Genomic DNA, 22109 nt, shown 5'->3' with positions numbered 1-22109 from the left:
GGGAAATGGCGGCGGCGGCGGCGAAAGGGTGAGAGAGAGGGAGGGAGGGTGAGAGAGAGGGAGGGTGAGGGAGAGCGGGAGGGTGAGGGAGAGCGGGAGGGAGGGAGCGAGGGAGGGAGAGCGGGAGGGAGAGAGCGAGGGAGGGAGAGAGAGCGAGAGGGAGGGAGAGAGCGAGGGAGGGAGAGAGCGAGAGGGAGGGAGAGAGCGCGAGAGGGAGGGAGAGAGGGAGGGTGAGGGAGGGAGTGAGGGAGAGAGCGAGCGAGGGGAGGGTGAGGGGGAGAGAGAGGGAGGGGGAGGGGGGGTGGGGGAGAGAGAGGGAGGGGGGGGGGTGGGGGAGGGGGGGGTGAGTGAGAGGGAGGGTGAGGGGGGGAGGGAGGGTGAGGGGGGAGAGAGAGGGGGGAGAGAGAGGGAGGGTGAGGGGGGGAGAGAGAGGGAGGGTGAGGGGGAGAGAGAGAGGGAGGGAGTGAGGGAGAGAGAGGGAGGGAGTGAGGGGGAGAGAGAGGGAGGGAGTGAGGGGGAGAGAGAGAGGGAGGGAGTGAGGGGGAGAGAGAGAGGGAGGGAGTGAGAGCGAGCGGGAGGGAGGGAGGGTGAGGGAGCGTGAGGGAGAGAGCGAGCGAGAGGAGAGAGAGAGGGAGAGAGAGGGAGAGGGAGGGAGGGGGAGAGGGAGGGTGAGGGGGGGAGAGAGAGGGTGAGAGGGGGGGTGAGGGTGAGGGGGGGAGAGAGAGGGAGGGTGAGGGGGGAGAGAGAGGGAGGGTGAGGGGGGAGAGAGAGGGAGGGTGAGGGGGAGAGAGGGAGGGGGAGAGGGTGAGGGGGAGAGAGGGGGGGGAGAGAGAGGGAGGGTGAGGGGGGAGAGAGAGGGTGAGGGGGGGAGGGAGAGAGCGAGGGAGAGAGAGAGAGCGAGAGGGAGGGAGAGAGCGAGGGAGGGAGAGAGCGGGGGAGGGAGAGAGCGAGGGATGGGGAGAGAGAGCGAGAGGGAGGGAGAGAGCGAGGGAGGGAGAGAGCGAGGGATGGGGAGAGAGAGCGAGAGGGAGGGAGAGAGCGAGAGGGAGGGAGAGAGCGAGGGAGGGAGTGAGAGCGAGCGGGAGGGAGAGAGCGAGGGAGGGAGTGAGAGCGAGCGGGAGGGAGGGAGGGTGAGGGAGCGAGAGGGAGTGAGGGAGAGAGCGAGAGGAGAGGGAGGGTGTGGGGGAGGGTGAGGGGGAGAGGGAGGGTGAGGGGGGGAGAGAGAGGGAGGGTGAGGGTGAGGGGGGGTGAGGGTGAGGGGGGGAGAGAGAGGGAGGGTGAGGGGGGAGAGAGAGGGAGGGTGAGGGGGGAGAGAGAGGGAGGGTGAGGGGGGAGAGAGAGGGAGGGAGGGTGAGGGGGAGAGAGAGGGAGGGTGAGGGGGGAGAGAGAGGGAGGGTGAGGGGGGAGAGAGAGGGAGGGTGAGGGGGGGTGAGGGGGGGAGAGAGGGAGGGGGAGAGAGAGAGGGAGGGAGTGAGGGGGAGAGAGAGAGGGAGGGAGTGAGAGCGAGCGGGAGGGAGGGAGGGTGAGGGAGCGAGAGGGAGTGAGGGAGAGAGCGAGCGAGAGGAGAGAGAGAGGGAGGGTGAGGGGGAGAGGGAGGGAGGGGGAGAGGGAGGGTGAGGGGGGGGAGAGGGAGGGTGAGGGGGGGGAGAGAGAGGGTGAGGGTGAGAGGGAGGGTGAGGGGGGAGAGAGGGAGGGTGAGGGGGGAGAGAGAGGGAGGGTGAGGGGGAGAGAGGGAGGGTGAGGGGGAGAGAGGGAGGGTGAGGGGGAGAGAGGGAGGGTGAGGGGGGGAGAGAGAGGGAGGGTGAGGGGGGGAGAGAGAGGGAGGGTGAGGGGGGGAGAGAGAGGGGGGAGGGTGAGGGGGGGAGGGAGGGAGGGGAGAGAGGGAGGGTGAGGGGGAGAGAGAGGGTGGGTGAGAGGGAGGGGTGAGGGGGGAGAGAGGGGGGGTGAGGGTGAGGGGAGGAGAGGGAGGGTGAGGGGGGGAGAGAGAGGGAGGTGAGGGGGGGAGAGAGGGTGAGGGGGATAGAGGGAGGGTGAGGGGGAGAGAGAGAGGGAGGGTGAGGGGGGGAGAGAGAGGGAGAGGGAGGGGGAGAGAGGGAGGGGGAGAGAGGGAGGGTGAGGGGGAGGGTGGGTGAGAGGGAGGGGGGAGGGTGGGTGAGAGAGGGAGGGAGGGGCGAGAGGGGGAGGGAGGGCGAGGGGGAGGGAGGGCGAGAGGGGGAGGGAGGGCGAGGGGGAGGGAGGGCGAGAGGGAGAGCGAGAGGGAGGGAGGGAGAGGGACGGTGGGAGAGAGAGAGGGAGGGAGGGCGAGAGGGAGGGGGGTGAGAGGGAGGGAGAGGGCGGGTGAGGGAGAGAGAGGGAGTGAGGGAGGGAGGGCGAGAGGGAGGGGGGTGAGAGGGAGGGAGAGGGCGGGTGAGGGAGAGAGAGGGAGTGAGAGAGGGAGGGGTGAGAGAGAGAGAGAAGCCCCACACCCGGCCCAGGGAGAGGGTGCCCCTGGGGAGAGACAACTAGGGGGTTCTGGGCCCGGGGGGAGGGAGCAGCGAGGGGGTTCTGGGCCCGGGGGGAGGGAGCAGCGAGGGGGTTCTGGGCCCGGGGGGAGGGAGCAGCGGGCAGGCTCCAGCGGGGAATGTAGTGAGCTGCTCGGTTACATTGTCGCTCACTGTATCCACATTGTAACAATCTCGGCCCGGCTCCAGTCTTCCCGACCTGCTTTAGCTGGTTGAACTGTTGGTTCAATATCGGGAGCCTGCACGCTGCGTATTGGACAGGTCCTTGTGGTTCAAACAAAAACCTACTGCGTGGCTCAGTGGGCAGCACTCTCGCCTCCTGAGGCAGAAGGTTGTGAGTTCAAGTCCCCACCCCAGAGACTTGAGCTCAAATATCTGGGCTGACACTCCCAGAGCAGTGCTGAGGGAGTGCTGCGCTGTCGGAGGTGCCCTCTTTCAGTGAGATGTTAAACTGAGGCCCAGTTTGCACACTCAGGTGGACAGAAAAAGATCCCATGGCACTCTTTTGAAGAAGAGCAGGGGAGTTCTCCCCGGTGTCCTGGGCCAATATTTATCCCTCAATCAACATCGCTAAAACAGATTATCTGGTCATTATCACATTGCTGTTTGTGGGATCTTGCTGTGTGCACGTTGGCTGCCACGTTCCCTATGTTACAACAGTGACTACACTTCAAAAAGTACTTCATTGGCTGTAAAGCGCTTTGGGACGTCCTGAGGACATGCAAGGGACTACAGTCTTTTTAGTAGCTTCAATCCTGTCTTCTGATGTTATGCCACCGTGTGAATTGAAATTAAAGTCATTTTTTTAATGAGCTAATTGATTTTTTTCCCCCCCTGGTGACTTTAAAAGATATACATTGTGTTTCCCTGATCTGGATAAGCAAGCTGAAATGAATGTTACGTGTGGGGAAACGCATGTTGGCGGAGCTGTACCGCTTGTCATACAGACCCGGTGGTGCCCACATTCAATTCCTGATCTGGACTGAGTTAGCTGAGGAAGTGTCAGCCCGGGTTTCCACTCCTGTGCGGATGTGAGGAGAGTGTTGAGCTCAGCTTTGATGTGCCCTTGGGTCGGGAGGGACTCGCAGCACAACAACAACATGAAACATAGAAGATAGGAGCAGGAGTAGGCCATTCGGCCCCTCGAGCCTGCTCCGCCATTTAATGAGATCATGGCTGATCATCCAAATTCAGTACCCTGTCCCTGCCTTCTCCCCATATCCCTTGATCCCTTTAGCCTTAAGAAATATATCCAACTCCTTCTTGAATATATTTAATGAATTGGCCTCCACTGCCTTGTGTGGTAGAGAATTCCACAGGTTCACCACTCTCTGGGTGAAGAAATTCCTCCTCATCTCAGTCCTAAATGGCTTACCCCTTATCCTTAGACTGTGACCCCTGGTTCTGGACTCCCCTGCCATCGGGAACAGCCTTCCTGCGTCTAGTCCTGTTAGAATTTTATAAGTTTCAGTGAGAAAAAGACTTGTATTTATATAGCCCCTTTCATGACCTCAGGACGTCCCACAAACAGCAATGCGATAATGACCAGATAATCTGCTTTCAGTGATGTTGGTTGAGGGATAAATATTGGCCAAGACAACCCTGCTCTTCAAAATAGTGCCATGGGATAGTTCAAGTCTACCTGAAAGGGCAGACGGGGCCTCGGTTTAACGTCTCATCCGAAAGACGGCACCTCAGACAGTGCAGCACTCCCTCAGTACTGCACTGGGAGTGTCAGCCTGGATTTTGTGCACAAATCGCAGGAGTGGGACTTTGAACCCACAACCTTCTCACTCAGAGGCGAGAGGTGCTACCCACTGAGCCACGGCTGACACCTATAGCACCTTTAACATAGTAAAACGACCCAAGGCACTTCATAGGCGCGTTATTAGAAAAAAATTTGACACCGAGCCTCGAGATATTAGGACAGGTGAAGAGGTAGGTTTTAAGGAGCCTCTTAAAGAAGGAGGAAGAGGTTTAGGGAGCGAATTCCAAAGATTAGGGTCTAGGCAGCTACTATTTCTAGAGAAAAGCAATGGGAAGGAGAACAAAGTATTCAGAAAAGTAACTGACGTTTCTGAGACTCCTTTGAAATAAGCTTTTAGAAGCAAACTGAAATGAATATTGCATGCGGGGGGAAGCGCAGAGCTGTACCCCAAGGGAACGCTGCTGCCCATAGTGCACACCCTAGCAGATGCTTTGAGAGTATCGGTAGCAATCGTCTGGTAACGGATCACCTCCTGTCCTCTTGGTTAGGCGTAGCGAGGAATGTCACGTAAAGGAGGACTCTCAAAACATGCATCCTACAGATGTGTGTCTTTCCAGAGTTGAGAGGGTTGTCCTATGAGTAAAGATTGAGTAGATTGGGCCTATACCCTCTGGAGTTTAGAGGAATGAAAGGTGAAACCTTTAAGATTCTGAGGGGTATTGACAGGGTAGATGCTGAGAGGTTGTTTCCCCTGGCTGGAGAGCCTGGAACCAGGGGTCACAGTCTCAGGATAAGGGGTCGGCCATTTAAGACTGAGATGAGGGAGTATTTCTTCACTCAGAGGGTTGTGAATCTTTGGAATTCTCTGCCCCAGAGGGCTGTGGATGCGCAATCATTGAGTATATTCAAGGCGGAGATCGATAGATTTTTGGAATCAAGGGATATGGAGATTGGGCAGGAAAGTGGAGTTGAGGTCGAAGATCAGCCATGATCTTATTGAATGGTGGAGCAGGCTCGAGGGGCCCAATGGTCTACTCCCACTCCTAATTCTTATTTTCTTATGTATCGTCTTTGGCTAGCTGCTGTGGGGAGAAACTTTGCTTACTTTTTCTTAAATTTCAGGCTTCTTAAGGAAGCAGAGGCTGCAAAAAAAATCCATGAAGAGGATGAGTGTGCAATGGAGAACGGTCCCGCTGTCGTTCAGCATGCAGTTGTGAGTATTACAACTTAATTGCACACTTTAATTTACACTCCTGCAAAAAATAAGTCCGAGGGTAAGGTTGAAGAGAGTAGGAGATAAGACGTGATAAATCAAGTAGTGGTGGGTGGTGTGGAATGGCCATGCTTGAGTTTTAAAAGCCTGTAGATCCGAGGACAGTGTTGTCCACATGTGGCTAATTAATAATCCAGATGTGGCTAATTGCATTTCAGGTGCTGTAACTGGACTCAGTCTCTCTGCTCCAGAGAAGGGGATAATGAGCTGAAATAGCTGCTCTGGATCCAGTGATCCCAGCTGGAAAGAGCATTTAGAATCATAGTCTTCGACATCCTTCCTAAAGTGTGGTGCCCAGAATTGGACACAATACTCCAGCTTTTGTGGACGTCGGGTGAGAGCCTGACTTGGGCCTAATGTGTCCCGTCTCCCCATTGTTCAATAGCCTGCCAGCACGAAGAATGTCTGCTTGGACAAGGTGCTGCAGGGCTGCCGCCGGTGTCAGTCAAACTATTCCAGCAATAGCCATGAACAAATACAGAAAATAATCAAAAAATCTAATGGAATGCTGGCCGTTATATCTAGAGGACTAGAATACAAAGGGGTAGAAGTTATGCTGCAGCTGTACAAAGCCCTGGTTAGACCACACCTGGAGCACTGGGAGCAGTTCTGGGCACCACACCTTAGGAAGGATATATTGGCCTTGGAGGGAGTGCAGCGTAGATTTACCAGAATGATACCCGGACTTCAAGGGTTAAGTTACGAGGAGAGATTACACAAACTAGGAATAACGGCAGAAAATGCTGGAAATATTCAGCAGGCCAGGCAGCATCCGTGGAGAGAGAAACAGAGTTAACGTTTCAGGTCTGGGACCCTTCATCAGAACTGAAACGTTAACTCTGTTTCTCTCTCCACGGATGCTGCCTGACCTGCTGAGTATTTCCAGCATTTTCTGTTATTTCAGATTTCCAGCATCCGCAGTATTTTGCTGTTACACAAACTAGGATTGTATTCCCTAGAATTTAGAAGTTTAAGGGGTGATTTGATTGAAGTTTTTAAGATATTAAGGGGAACGGATAGCGTAGATAGAGAGAAACTATTTCTCCTGGTTGGGGAGTCTAGGACTAGGGGGCAGAGTCTAAAAATTAGAGCCAGACCTTTCAGCAGTGAAGTTAGGAAACACTTCTACACACAAAGGGTGGTAGAAGTTTGGAACTCTCTTCCGCGAACAGCAATTGATGCTAGATCAATTGTTAATTTTAAATCTGAGATTGATAGATTTTTGTTAACCAAAGGTATTAAGGGATATGGGCCAAAGGCGGGTATATGGAGTTAGGTCGCAGATCATCCATGGTCTCACTGAATGGCCTCCTGTTCCCATATTCCAAATAGTCCGTGCCTTCATGAAGGGACAGGAGAGTGAAAAGGAGGAGTGAGGTTCTGACATAAGACCAGGGTTGTTTTACTGGGGGGGAAAAGCCTTCTTGACTGGCAATCTCAAATTGAAAGAGTGACTCTCTTACTATCCCTGTACAAATTGTAAGATTACTTTTGCTCACTTGGCAGCACTCTCACCTCTGAGTCAGAAGGTTTTAAGTTCAGGCACCCGCTCCAGAACTTGACCATCTGCTCCAAGAACAAAAGCAAAACATTGCAGATGCTGGAAATCTGAAACAAAAACAGAAAATGCTGGAAGCACTCAGCAAGTCAGGCAGCATCTGTGGAGAGAGAGAAACAGAGTTAATGTTTCAGGTCGATGGCCTTTCATCAGAACTGGAAGAACTAGGTCAAAATCCTGGAACTCCCTCCCTAACAGCACTGTGGGAGCACCTTCACCACACAGACTGCAGCAGTTCAAGAAGGCGGCTCATCACCACCTTCTCAAGGGGCAATTAGGGATGGGCAATAAATGCTGGCCTTGCCAACGATGCCCGCATCCCAGGAATGAATTTTTTTTTTAAGTTAGGGATTTAAGTTTTAGAATCATAGAACGGTTACAGCACAGAAGGGGGCCATTCGGCCCATCGAGCCCGTGCCGGCTCTCTGCAAGAGCACTTCAGCTAGTCCCACTCCCCCGCCCTTTCCCCGTAGCCCCGCAATTTTTTTTCCTTCAGGTATGAATCCAATTCTCTTTTGAAAGCCATGATTAAATCTGCCTCCACCAGCCCTTCAGGCAGTGCATTCCATAACCACTCGCTGCGAAAAAAGTTTTTCTTCATGTCGCCTTTGGTTCTTCTGCCAATCACCTTAAATCTGTGTCCTCTGGTACTCCCCTTCTGCCAATGGGAACAGTTTCTCTCTATCTACTCTGTCCAGACCCCTCATGATTTTGAACACCTCTATCAAATCTCCTCTCAATCTTCTCTGCTCTTTTAAGCAAGTACAGCCAGGGGGAAAAAGGGGGAGATGATGGGAAAGAAAGAACAAATGAAAGTTCTGTGATGGGGTGGAGGGCAGGAGTGATTAAGTGACAAAAGGGATGATGGTGCAAGGCAATTTCGAGGTTGATGCGCCATCAATTACTCAAAAGACTGAGGTTAAGCGAGTAACAACCAGGCTTTTATTAACTAAAGAATGAAGGTCTAGTCTCGAGTGGTCGACCCGTCCAGAATACTAAGGGACTGGGAGGTAGTCACTTATATACCTGGAATAGTGGGAGGAGTCAGCCGAGGCATGTCCAGACCTGTACCTAGTGGAATACACATACACATACAGACAGGTATAACAGTGGTTTACCACAGAGGTTGACTAGTCCAGGGGAGTACTGCATCATCAGAGATGCTGTTCTTCAGATGTGATATTAAGCCAAGATCCTGCCTGCCTGGTTCTGATGATTCGGGTGGAAGCTAAAGATCCCATGGCACTATTTGAAGAAGAGCTGTGAGTTTTTCCCCAGAGTCCAGGCCAACATTCCTCCCTAACCAACAGCAACAAAAAAAATCCATGAACTGACCCGTCATCTGATTGCAGTTTTTGAGATCTTGCCGTGTGCAAAACGGCTGCGGCATTTATCCAGTTAACATAAGAAATAGGAGCAGGAGTCGGCCATTCAGTGAGATCATGGCTGATCTTCTGCCTCAACTCCATTCACCGGCCCTATCGCCATATCCCTTGATGCCCTTACTAGTCAGAAATCTATCGACTTCTGTTTTGTATATACCCAATGACTGAGCCTCCATAGCCCTCTGGGGTAGAGAATTCCAAAGATTCACCACCCTCTGTGTGAAGAAATTTCTCCTCATCTCAGTCCTGAATGGCCGACCCTTTATCCTGAGGCTGTGGCCCCTGGTTCTAGACTCCCCAGCCAAGGGAAACATTCTCCCAGCATCCACCCTATCAAGCCCTGTAATAATTGTGTATGCTTCAATGAGATCCCCTCTCATTCTTCTGAATTCAAGAGACAACAGTCACCAGACTGCAAAGTAGTTCGTCGTATTTGAAGCATTTTTGAGACATTTCCAGAAGATGCAAGAAGGCACGTTGTTAGAGGCAAGTCTGCCTTCTCTTTGGGGTTGTTAGTTCAATGCTGCACCATCTAGATTTGTTGGAGGCTGTACTTACAGTGCTGGCACCGTGCCTTATTCCTTCAGGGTTTCCGGAGGAACCAGAAGATGATGTTTCGGCAGCTGAAGACCTGCACTTTGTTCCTGGAAGTCGTGAAGAACAGTGATGTCAAGGGAATGAAAGAAAACATCCAGCAGCAGAATATCCGTGAGTTGGGGAGGGGGGGGGGGGTCGATCATGGCCAAGGAATGGGGTGGGGGGGGTCGATCACGGCCAAGGAATGGGGTGGGGAGGATTTACAGTGAAACCTGCCTGTGACGGCCACCTTTTGGGACTTGACTGTAGGTGATTCTAATGGAGGTTTTTGGGGCCCACTTCATCTGAACGGTCATTGTTTGAGAACAAAATGTGCAAGTTGTGTGTGATATTGGCAAGGACTCATGGCCAACAAAACCAAGACTTTCCCTAATTTAAAATATAATAAAATTCTCATCCTTGTTTTCAAATCCCTCCATGGCCTCGCCCTCCCTATCTCTGTAACCTCCTCCAGCTCCACAATCCTCTGAGATCTCTGCGCTCCTCCAATTCTGGCCACTTGAGCATCCCCGATTTTAATCGCTCCACCATTGGCGGCCGTGCCTTCAGCTGTTGGGCCCTAAGCTCTGGAATTCCCTCCCTAAACCTCTCCGCGCCTCTCTCCTCATTTTTAGATGCTGCTTAAAACTGACCTCTTTCCCATCCTAATATCTCTCTACGTGGCTCGGTATCAAATTTGTGTGATAACGCTCCTGTGAAGCACCTTGGGACGTTTTACGATGTTAAAGGCAAGTTGTTGTTGGATAATGGTGAGTTTGAGAGGATGGCTGGGTAGGCGTTGGGGCGGGTGGGATGGGGGTGCCGGGGGTGGGGAGATTGGAAACTGAAATATTTACGATACGAGTTCCTTTCTTTAAATAGAGATGAAACTGAATGAAACGAGGCAAAAGTGGAAGAGCCTGAAAGCGGAATGTCGAGTGCAAGATGAAGAGCTGCAAAACATCGCCACAATCCTGCAGAAATTCCAAGCTCTGGAGACAAAGCAGCAGGTGCTGAGGGACGCTATCCAGTTATATGAAGCAAAGGTAATCAGAGGTTGATTGTACGGGAGCCCATTTGTTTATGGTGTCAGCTGTGGCTCAGTGGGTAGCATGCTCGCCTCTGAGTCAGAAGGTCGTGGGTTCAAGTCCCACTCCAGGGACTTGGGCACAAAAAGCTAGGCTGACACTCCCGGTGCGGTGCTGAGGGAGCGCTGCACTGTCAGAGGTGCCGTCTTTCGGATGAGACATTAAACCGAGGGCCCGTCTGCTCTCAGGTGCACGTAAAAGATCCCATGGCCACAATTTTGAAGAAGAGCAGGGGAGTTCTCCCCAGTGTCCTGGGCCAATATTTACCCCTCAACGAACAACACTTTAAAAAGAAAAGATGATCTGGTCATTATCACATTGCTGTTTGTGGGAGCTTGCTGTGCGCAAATTGGCTGCCGCATTTCCTACATTACAACAGTGACTACACTTCAAAAAGTACTTCATTGGCTGTAAAGCGCTTTGGAACGTCCTGAGGTCGTGAAAGACGCTGTAGGAATGGGAGACCTTTCCTCCTTTCAAGTGATGGTACTATGGTAGCTGTTTGTCCTAAAGTATTTTCACACATGTAACAACTTGTATTTATATAGCGCCTTTAACATAGTAAACCGTCCAAAGGCACTTCACAGGAGTGATTATCAAACAAAATTCGACACCGAGCCACATAAGGAGATATTAGGGCAGATGAGCAAAAGCTTGGTCAAAGAGGGAGGTTTTAAAGAGCGTCTTAAAGGAGGAGAGAGAGGCGGAGAGGTTTAGGGAGGGAATTCCAGAGCTTAGGGCCCAGGTGGCTGAAGGCACGGCCGCCAATTGTAGAGTGATGAGAATCGGGGATGCGCAAGAGGCCAGAATTGGAGGAGCGCAGAGATCTCGGAGGGTTGTGGGGCTGGAGGAGCTTATAGAGACGGGGAGGGGTGAGGCCATGGATGAGAGGGATGAGAATTTTAAAATCGAGGCGTTGCCGGACCAGGAGCCAATTAATGTTCCCTGTAGGCTGCGCTTTGTTCTGCGCGGACTGTTTCTTTCAATGCGCGGACTGTTTCTTTCAATGCGCGGTCCCTTTAAATTTCTGCGCATGCACGGTATTTACAATTTAAAGGCCGGTGAGCGGCCTGCACAGGACCTTTGCGATTTCCGCGTGGCTGCACACCTTAACGGGAACATTGAAGCAAATGTGGGCCAGCGAGCACAGGGATGGTCTTCCTGTGGGCAGGTGCCTGGCCATAACTTCGCAGTTCCTTATGTGGCACGTTTGAAATCAGAACCTCGCAATTGCAGGCCCACATCCCGAAACTCACCGATGCAGTGGGCAGGATTTTCATTGGGCCGTGGAGGCGGGATTGGAGGCGTGTGGGGGGTTAAAATCTTGAAATTGGGGGGCACAAACCCAACACGCCTCCATGCCAGTTTCAAAGGAGGCGGATACCCGATCTGTGCTGGGACCCGCCTCCCCGAGGCGGGATGGGGATTAGTGCCAATTAACTGCCTGTTAACAGGTAGTTAACAGGCAGTTTTTAGCCTAATCCCTGTTTTTATTCCTGAAGTGTGGGATTCCCGACTGCTCCAAACCACGCCAAGTTAGCGAGTCGGACTGAAGGACTTGGAGGGTTCGAGATGTCCGGTGTTCAGGTGAGTGATGGGTGCATGAGTGAAGAGGTAAGTGTGTTTAAAGAAGTTTTACTTACCTTTACAGCCTTCCTTCCTTCAGGTCTCGGGAGTCCCTCATCTCACCGGCACAGCAAGCAGAATGGCCGCGAGCTGTCAAAAGTTGCAGCATTCAGCTTTCTGTTCTGGAGAGATCTCTAAATCAGCCTGAGAGGAAGGAATTAACTTGGAGTACAGATTGTCAGTGTTTGACAGCTTCAAAGAGCTGTCAAATACTGATATTTCATCTGTCAAAAGCTCTTGACAGATGAAATGTCAATCTGTGATGTTACCTGTTGCCGGGTGGCCCTTAATTGGCCTGCTGAGCCCGCTGGGCGGGCTCAACAAGGTCAATCAAGTGAAAATCGCGTGGGTTGGTCACAACTCGATGGAGGTAGGACTAAACCCCGAAAGTTGTAGTCCCGCCTCCTACACGCCTCCAGAATCAAAATCCAGCCCAGTGTGTGGGGAAAATTCCTACGTGTAAACACTGGAGCAAGACAGGGTTCAAGAAATGACCTTTCGTTGCTGTGAAATACTTGCGGTGCTGCCCAGCGCAGTCTCCACTGTCCATTGTACAAACTGAGCTAGGTAGGCTTGACGTTGCTAATTCATTTTCATCATCTTCCCTAAAACAGAAACAACAGTTGGAAGAGGCTCTTCAGCAGAAGAAGTTACAACTTAAGCAGGTGCGTAGGTAGAGACTAACAGCGATCGTAGAATTGACAATTCCCTGTGGGCGCCAGTGAACCAGTTGGGTTGTCCTGACAGTCCAGCCACTTTCTTGCTTCTTTTACCTGGTGCCAGCCCACACATTGCCAGGTTTACTGAATTCAGTTTCATTCATGGCAGGATTTGAACTCGCAGCCTCTGGATTGCTAGTCTGTTAACCATTAGACTGCCGTACCCATAATGCGTTTGTTCCTTGTCCTTGTCTTGCTCTTTGTCCGTCCACCTGAGAGTTGATGAAAGTCATAAAACCCCAGGCGACAAGCGACAGTGGGACTTGAGCCCCAAGACTGTGTAGTTTGGAAAAGTTACTGTGCTGCCATTAAATATAATCTCTGCCGTACACTTGGTACCTTTTTTTATTTTCTGTCCAGGAGCAGAAACTCAATTTGGCAAAAGAGAAGAGCCGGATTGAACAAGCCATCGAGGAGTGTTCTTTGTGTATCAGCAAGTGTCGCACTTCAATACACCAGGCACAGCAAACAATCCAGCTCTTGGCTAAGAAAGATGATCTCAGTGACTGGTGAGGACCACGAGAAACGATATCGATCGATACTGACTTACGGTGCAAATGCCGTATAGCGGGTTGGTCACCTGTGGAAGATGAAACTCATTCCATAAGTGGCGATGGGTTTTGTAGACAATCCCACCAGTGAGGTAGTTTCTGTACCGTACAGTCACAGATGACTCTTGATATATCTCTGCAAAGTGAGTATTGACACCACCGTGTCAGCCAATGAGTTGGAGGCAGGGCAGGACTTTGAGGGGAGTTGAGGAGAACCTTTTACACCCAGAGGGTGGTGGGGGTCTGGAACTCACTGCTTGAAAGGGTGGTAGAGGCAGAAACCCTCATCGCATTTAAAAAGTACTTGGATATGCACTTGAAGTGCTGTAACCTACAGGGCTTCGGACCAGGAACTGGAAAGTGGGATTAGGCTAGATAGCTTTTTTGGCCAGCACAGACACGATGGGCCAAATGGCCTCCTTCTGTGCCGTAAACTATGATTCTATGACTTACAGAAAACAGTCTATTTTACATGAAACAAAGTCTGTTTAAACAGCGCATTACATCAAACAGCCTACAGAGTCTATTTAAAAAGAGTCTCTAAGAACTACAGCAAAGAGAACTCATGATGGAAACTACAGCAACTTCTCCTGATAAAAGCAGGGTGATTTCTCCAGCAAAATGCAGTGGGTGGGAGGATAGTTACATAACACAAATGATGAGCGTAAAATCAATCCTAGTCACTTACAGCAGTGCGGTCTCCGAGCGTGATTGATGGGGGAATTAGCCTATCATCTCCATTCTGGCCGGGACTGGTGATGTCGCTATAAGCAGCCGTATTTCTGCCATAAAAGTACCATCAGTGAGTAAATGTAGATCCAATGAGGAGAGAGTAACAGTGCAGAGGTGAGGAGGTCACACAGGATACCCACACTTCAACTAGCTTGTAACTCACTAGATCCATAGAAGATAGGAGCAGGAGTAGGCCATTCGGCCCTTCAAGCCTGCTCCGCCATTCAATGAGATCATGGCTGATCATCCAGATTCATTACCCTGTCCCTGCCTTCTCCCCATATCCCTTGATCCCTTTAGCCTTAAGAAATATATCCAACTCCTTCTTGAATATATTTAATGAACTGGCCTCTGTGGCAGAGAATTCCACAAGTTCACCACTCTCTGGGTGAAGAAATTCCTCCTCATTTCAGTCCTAAATGGCTTACCCCTTATCCTTAGACTGTGACCCCTGGTTCTGGACTCCCCGGCCATCAGAAACATCCTTCCTGCATCTAGTCTGTCCAGGCCTGACAGAATTTTATAGGTTTCGATGAGATCCCCTCTCAATCTTCTAAACTCCAGTGAGTATAAGCCCAATCAACCCAATCTCTCCTCATACATCATTCCTGCCATCCCAGGTATCAGCCTGGTGAATCTTCGCTGCACTCCTTCCATGGCAAGAACGTCCTTCCTCAGATAAGGCGACCAAAACTGCACACAATACTCAAGGTGCGGTCTCACCAAGGCCCTGTACAACTGCAGCAAGACATCCTTGTTCCTGTACTCGAACCCTATTGCTACGAAGGCCAATATACCATTTGCCTTCTTAACCGCCTGCTGCACCTGCATGCTTACCAGTTGAGATTGTTGACTTCAGTCCACTCGTGTTGCATTCACTATTTCTCTCACGACTAATCCTGTTTGTGCATGTTTTTTTTTAAATTTAAAGCCTGCACCTGTGTGATTTTCACACACTGTCTCAGCTCTACCAGACTATGGAAACTCAGTCAGGTGTGGAAATCCTGGCACTCTGTGAAAATCAAGTAACTCTTCAATTTGACCCTCGAGCACTGATCCCACTGACAAAGCTCAGTCCCCTTGTGCTGACGGTAGTTTGGATCAAGGACGGGAGAGTAAAGCTCGAGGTGAGCAGATTATTACTTGCTTCGGTATTTTTCTCATTGCCTTGTTAAACTAACTTTCCCGCGTGCCAATTGCTTAAACGTCTGTGCAGGAGTTAAGAACATAAGATATAGGAGCAGGAATAGGCCACTTGGCCCCTCGAGCCTGCTCCGCCATTCAATAAGATCATGGCTGATCTTCGACCTCAACTCCACTTTCCCGCCCAATCCCCATATCCCTTGATTTCCTTAGAGTCCAAAAACCTATCGATCTCAGCCTTGGGGCAGAGAATTCCAAAGATTCACAACGTTCTGAGTGAAGAAATTCCTCCTCCTCTCAGTCTTAAATGACCGGCCCCTTATCCTGAGACTGCCCCCTAGTTCTAGAGGTAGTTTGGAGTCAGAGTACTAGAGAAGGAGCAGAGAGTATGTTTGTCTAGGGTGGAGGATTATTTAAAGAGGTTGAGGGTCAGGTAAACAGATGTGGATGGTGAGGAAGACTAAGAACTGATTAGAGATGGCCTTGTCAGATATTATTGAACTCCGAACAAGTCCCGTTCACCCATCACCCCTGCGCTCGCTGACCTACATTGACTCCCACTCCAGCGGTGCCTCGAATCTAAATAATGGATTTCCTTCTCCCCATTCCAATCCAGCGGTGACTGCTTTACAGCGCAGATAATCTCAGGCCATCCTGTTCTGCGAGGTACAGTCAGACCTGGTCTTTATCAAGTGAGCCATTGGGGCAGCAGCCTCAACTAGATTATCATGAAGACATTCCTTCATGAACAAATTCACAGGAGCTGCCTTTTATGTGATTGTAAAATTGACTAATTCTGTGGTCAGTTTTCATCACCAACATAACCAGTTCTTTCCCTTTCCTTTTTCCTAGGCCGATTGTGCCTTCCTTGACCTGTCTGAAATAGAGTCTGTTGACCTACCGAACATTACCGCTGAAATCTGGAAACGTTACATGAGCCAAGCCGAACTTTGGGGTGAAATCCAGCACCTGCAAAACAGGTGAGCTCGCACTGTTACAAAATCTATCGATAAGTCGATCTCCTGTGGCATTGCTCTTTGATAGAGCTAGCAAATTAATTTATCCTTTTTTAAAATTCATTCATGGGATGTGGGCGTTGTTGGCAAGGCCGGCATTTATTGCCCATCCCTAGTTGCCCTTGAGAAGCTGGTGGGGAGCCACCTTCTTGAACCGCTGCAGTCCGTGTGGTGAAGGTGCTCCCACGGTGCTGTTAGGGAGGGAGTTCCAGGATTTTGACCCAGCAACGATGAAGGAACGACCAATATATTTCCAGGTCAGGATGGTGTGTGACTTGGAGGGGAACTTGGAGCTGGTGGTGTTCCCATGCGCCTGCTGCCCTTGTCCTTCTTGGTGGAAGAGGTCGTGGGTTTGGGAGGTGCTGCTGAAGAAACCTTGGCGAGTTGCTGCAGTGCATCTTGTAGATGGTACACACTGCAGCCACGGTGCACCGGTGGTGGAGGGAGTGAATGTTTAAGGTGGTGGATGGGATGACAATTAAGCGGGCTGCTTTGTCCTGGATGGTGTCGAGCTTCTTGAGTGTTGTTGGACCTGCACTCAAGTATTTATCCAATTCCCTTTTGAAAGTTACTTTTCAATCCGCTTCCACTGCCCTTTCAGGCAGTGCTCCCAGTACATCTCCCCAGTCCAGAATCATCTCCTGATTAATATCCACTGCTTCCTCTCTCTCTGTCTCAGCCAATTCCTTATCAACCTCCCAAAATTTAGCAAGGAGACCTTACTGCCTTAAGCTTGTTCAGCAGCCTTTCATGTGGAACTTTATCGGAATGGTTTCTGGAATTCTAGCGTCCAGTTGAGATGCCACTTCCTCGAGAAATGACAAAAGATCAGCAGAACCCATTGGTGAAGGAGTTCGCTCAGGAAGAATCTGCCGCATCCGGAACCATGCCGGCTGCCACTGGGGGATAGCTGTGTTTATTTTCCTTTTTCAAAGCTCTGACTCATTCTGGGATAGAGTTTCAATGATGCCGACTGACGTAAGAAAACTACTAGGCACTTGGTCTAAGCGTTAAACAAAGCTTTAATCAACTGTTTTACAACATGGAGGTCTAGTTGTGTCCTTCACTAGTTCCTGTTAAAGAATTTCCTGAGCAAGCTGGGCCCATGCCCGAGTATTTATACTCTCACTGGACAGCGCCACCACCAGGCCGCCCAGTATTATTTCATAAGTCATTTCCACATGAATGACAAGATTCATGTCACCGACCATCCTCGAACACCTTGCCCAAATGGCCATTCCTTCTGTGCAAGCCTAAACAAAGTGTGTGAGGGAAACCTTCTCAGTGGAGCTCGATCCTTCCCTCGCCCAACATCAAACAAATGTCCACTTTCCATTTTAAATCTGAGATCGATTTTTGCTAGACAAGGGTAGAAAAGGATATGGGGCCAAGGCTGGAGTTGAGATATATATCAGCCATGATCTCGTTGAATGGCAGAACAGGCTCGGGGCTAAATGGCCTCCTCCTGTTCCTATGTTCCTCTCACCAAAACTTCGGCAGAACCCATTGGTGAAACCGTGTAAACCGCCGGTTACTCTCCCCCGCCGATCTTCTGTCAAAGGTACAGTGGGAGATTGGGAGAGCCCGTGTGGAACCCCTAACCTGGTATCTTTATCTCACTCAGTCCTTCAATAGGGGCTGCTGCCTTCACACATTGGCTTCCAGCGATCACAGAAAAACAAATTATGGAGCGTGATCCCAATGCCAGGAAATGTCCCAGAACCCTGTGTAATCAAAAAATGGAACTTGATCCTAACTGATCCCCCTTAAATGTATGAACTTGCATTTATACAGCGCATGTCACGACCTAGGGATGTCCCAAACCGGTTTAGTTAATTAAGTACTTTTGAAGTGTCGTCACTGTTGTAATGTAGGTAACGCGGCAGCCAACTTGTGCACAGCAAGCTCCCACAAACAACAATGTGATAATAAGAACTAAGAGCAGGAGTAGGCCATACGGCTCCTCGAGCCTGCTCCGCCATTCAATCAGATCATGGCTGATCATCGACCTCAACTCCACTTTCCCGTCCGATCCCCATATCCCTTGATTCCCCTAGAGTCGAAAAATCTATCGATCTCAGCCTTGAATATACTCAACCACTGAGCATCCACAGCCCTCTGGGGACAAAGAATTCCAAAGATTCACAACCCTCTGAGTGAAGAAATTCCTCCTCATCTCAGTCTTAAATGGCCGACCCCTTATCCTGAGACTATGCCCCCTAGTTCTAGACACTCCAGCCAGAGGGAAACAACCTCTCAGCATCTACCTGGTCAGTCCCCCTCAGAATCTTGTATGTTTCAATGAGATCACCTCTCAAATTCTTCTAAACTCCAGAGAGTATAGGCCCAATCTACACAACCTCTCATCATAGGACAGTCCTCTCATCCCAGGAATCAATCTAGTGAACCTTCGTTGCACCGCCTCCAAGGCAAGTATATCCTTCCTTAGATAAGGAGACCAAAACTGTGCACAGTACTCCAGGTGTGGTCTCACCAAGGCCCTGTACAATTGTAGCAAGACTTCCTCACTCTTATACTCCAACCCCCTTGCAATAAATACTTATATTAATTACATTAAGTTCCTCACCCTCATTAGACCCTTGGTTCCCCACCATTTTTGGTATGACCAGATCATCTGTTTTATTGATCTTGGTTGAGGTATAAATATTGGCCAGGACACCAGGGAGTTCCAGCAGTCGTCACAGATCATGTCAGGAGCAGAAACACTGTTTGACAATCATAGCGTTCCTCTCAGCTTTCCTGGGATCTGCAGGGCTATGGGGAAAGAACGGGGGGAGTGGGGCTAATTGGATAGCTCCTTCAAAGAGCCGGCACAAGCTCGATGGGCCAAATAGCGGCCTCCTGTGCTGTAAGGTTCTAAGGGATTGAGGGATATGGGGAGAAAGCAGGGACAGGGTACTGAATTTGGATGATCAGCCATGATCTCATTAAATGGCGGAGCAGGCTCGAGGGGCCGAATGGCCTACTCCTGCTCCTATCTTCTATGTTTCTATAACTCTGGACAGGCTGGTAATTGAACTAGGGACCTTCTGTCCTCTGGCTCAGCATCGAATTCAGACAGTGCTTTTAGCCATTAAGCCATCGGACTAGAGTAGATTCATTTTAAGCTTCCAGTTTTAATGCAGGAGCTCGCAGAGTATTTTTTGTTCCAATTGCTCAATTTCTAGCGAGGCTTTGCTGGCTTGGTTCTAGGTACGCCATCGATTGGCTGGAGAATGAAAGAAAGCTGAAGTTCTTGCAGTCGATTGCCGGCAGTTCCTCAAATATTGTTTGCACGTTGTACGTCGAGCATGGTTACCCGGGCAACGGCGAGGTCAAGCTGAGCTCCATTCAAGAAAAAAATGGACCCATTGACACGGTAATTAAGGTGAGGACATGCGAGCTAATTCAGCGCTGTTTAACTTTTGGTGAGCGTCAGTGGTTTGCTTGCCGAGCTAATATTCTCCCTCCCTCGCACTGCATCCGCTCTGTTGAGAACTCCAACTTCTAACTCCTCTCGGAAACACTCCTCTTTCCCGCTGTGGAATCCTGACTTGATGATCTTGGTCTTTGTATTTGTTTGGCCTCACCGGGAGATTACATGGCTATGGGAGAGGGGGAGGAGGCGGAGCAAGGAAGTGTTTAGTGGCGGTGCTTTGCTCATCGTGGGGTGGGACAGGCTTGATGGACCAGCTGGTCTTTTCCTGCCTGTGATTTTCATGTTCGTAAGATGGAGCATGTTGAAGTGTTAGCCTTTTGTTAGTAAATGTTCTGGATTACATCGTTTCCAAAGGCTAAATCCTGGCTCCACGTACATATTTCTATTTTTCTGAACTCATTCTCTCGTGTTGTCCTCCTGTCCTGAGGTGTAGGGTTGTTCTGGATGACTAGAGAGGGTGAGTGGCCTTCCTCATATTCTGGTACCTTGTGTATCTGGTGGTTCACTCTGCGATCTGTAGACCCATGATAGACAGCCTCCCTCCAGCCTATCACCCTCACCCGTCTCTCTCTCGGAGTGCCACCAGTGAGAGAAGCGGTGTTTATGGTTCAGCGGCTGTTGTTCCAATCTCGCTGGGTCACAGTTGTATGTTCCTCACTCGAGCCAAGCTTTAGAGACTCTTGTAGTCCTGCGATCTCGCAGAGAGCCTGGAGGGTTGACTCAAAAACCTGGGCAGGTCGCCTGGTGATGGCGTGGGGCTAAGGCCCTGGCAGGTATGGTACTGAGTCAAAACGGATCAGGAAGATCCCAGGTTCCGATCTATGATGTGTCTCTGGGTTAGAGGAAAGAAAATGAACAGAGATCCTGATTTTTGCGGGGGGGGGGGGGGGGGGGGGGCAGCAATGTAGAAAGAAGACTTGTATTTCTATAGCGCCTTTCACGTCCACCGGACACCTCAAAGCGCTTTACAGCCAATGAAGTACTTTTTGAAGTGGAGTCACTGTTGTAATGTGGGAAGCACAGTAAGCTCCCACAAACAGCAATGTGAAAATGACCAGATAATCTGTTTTTTTTATGTTGGTTGAGATAGAAATATTGGCCCAGGACACCGGGGATAACTCCCCATCTCTTCTTCCAAATAGTGCCATGGGACCTTTTACATCCACCTGAGAGAGCAGACGGGGCCTCGGTTTAACATCTCATCCGAAAGATGGCACCTCCGACAGTGCAGCACTCCCTCAGCGCTGCACTGGAGTGTCAGCCTAGCTTTATGTGCTCAAGTCTCTGGAGTGGGACTTGAACCCACAACCTTCTGACTCAGAGGCGAGTGTGCTACCCACTGAGCCACGGCTGACACAACTGTGTGGATGGGGGCAGTAGGTGGCATTGGTTCTAGTTGCCCCTTAGTTCAATAGCTCGCCAACACTCACCGTCCTGGATCACCCATGGAGAATGGCCATTTAGTCGCGGTACTGGGGGGGCCACACTCATTCATAGGACTAGATACACGAGATGGGGGCAGGAGAGACGGGACGGGGGGGGGGGGCGCGGGAGAGACGGGACGGGGGGGGGGGCGGGAGAGACAGGGACAGGAGAGATGGGGGCGGGGGAGATGGGACCGGGGCGGGGGAGACGGGACGGGGCGGGAGAGACGGGACTCTATATTTCGCACGCACTCTGGAAATTTGTCAGCAACTTCTAAAAAATGACTTTCCCTCTGCTGTGATTACGGAGTTTACATTTTTTTCATTTTGCTTCCTCCCCAGCCTCCACAAGCCAAGCCCTCGCTGACTGACTGGTTGGAATATCTTAATACCCTAGACTGTTGGAAAGGCTAATAATTTTAATTTTGTTTAGATGTATATCTGGATTTGGTGAACTGTAGAAAGTGATCTCTCTCTCTCATATAAATATTTGTTTGTTGTATTCTGTGGTGAATTGTTAACTGTTGTACCCTAGTGTTTGAAATATTACAAAAACATGTGGGACCTTATAGAGATACACAGGATGGAGAATGTGAATTGAGAGCAGATATGCTCAGACACAAGGACACAGGTTTAGGGCTGTACCGAGCATGTTTAGGAGAGGCACCAATGATTATTTTACACGGGGTAATAAACAGCCGGCGTGTGGTTCCAGGAAGCTGCCGCGGTCAAGGCCAGGTCACTGGGCCTTTAACAAGCGAGGAGACGGTGTGGCGTTTCCTTTCTTGAAAGGATGAACTGAAAAGGGCCAAACCTAATCGAATGGCCATAAGAATGCTCAGAATAAGAAAAAGACCCAAAATATATTTTTGAAATGCATAAAAGGACACGTACACACATATATCAGTACAGGAAATAAATTTATTTTGTAATGAAACATTTGAGTATAGATGTTTGGTGACAAAGAAAAATTAGCTGGATGAAAATTGAGCCAAGTTGCTGAAATGACAGCTCCTTACAGTCTCTCTAACAAACTTAGCACATTGACTGGCCTCGATAATAAAGAACCTTTGGACAGAGGGGAAAGAGGAAATGTTTTTTTTAATATGGTCTCCAAAGCAATAATGGGATGCTACACACAAACTTTAGCACAGAGCGTGGCGAAACACAAACTTTAAACAGCACTCGCTGACAAATGATCAAAAACATTCAAACAAATGGAACTAATAAATGTCATTTTAAAAGGCAGTATATGTCTGGCAGGGAATTCTAAATTTCAGTTCATTTCTTCCCCCAACCCCCACCTTTTTAATTTCTTCTCTCTCTCTCTCTCTCTCTCTCTGCCCCCCCCACCCCATTCCCATTGTTCC

At 50.2% G+C, this 22109-nt stretch overlaps 1 protein-coding gene across 1 annotated transcript; it reads left to right on the top strand.

Moving 5' to 3' along the window:
• Positions 1 to 5: 5 nt before the first annotated feature.
• LOC147087433 (uncharacterized) lies at positions 6 to 21241 on the top strand. Its single transcript, XM_085977961.1, has 10 exons — positions 6 to 28; positions 5332 to 5422; positions 9013 to 9133; positions 9884 to 10047; positions 12330 to 12380; positions 12795 to 12943; positions 14649 to 14844; positions 15713 to 15840; positions 19090 to 19264; positions 21082 to 21241. The coding sequence occupies exons 1-10, from the start codon at positions 6 to 8 to the stop codon at positions 21151 to 21153; spliced, it is 1170 nt and encodes a 389-aa protein (XP_085834087.1). The 3' UTR covers positions 21154 to 21241.
• The last annotated feature ends 868 nt before the right edge of the window (positions 21242 to 22109 follow it).

Source organism: Somniosus microcephalus, unplaced genomic scaffold (genome assembly GCF_052327205.1).
Source record: "Somniosus microcephalus isolate GS21.2 unplaced genomic scaffold, FLI_Smic_1.0 unresolved_chr5, whole genome shotgun sequence".
Taxonomy (NCBI): domain Eukaryota; kingdom Metazoa; phylum Chordata; class Chondrichthyes; order Squaliformes; family Somniosidae; genus Somniosus; species Somniosus microcephalus.
The sequence above is the reverse complement of the archived record's forward strand: the minus strand, read 5'-3'. Positions and strand labels throughout refer to the sequence as shown.

Excerpts from the sequence above, each read along its gene's own strand:
- LOC147087433 (XM_085977961.1), top strand. The coding sequence starts at position 6 with ATGGCGGCGGCGGCGGCGAAAGG. Across the intron at positions 5,423-9,012 it reads CTGTCGTTCAGCATGCAGTT|GGTTTCCGGAGGAACCAGAA; the intron begins GTGAGTATTACA and ends TTATTCCTTCAG. Across the intron at positions 19,265-21,081 it reads CCATTGACACGGTAATTAAG|CCTCCACAAGCCAAGCCCTC; the intron begins GTGAGGACATGC and ends CTTCCTCCCCAG.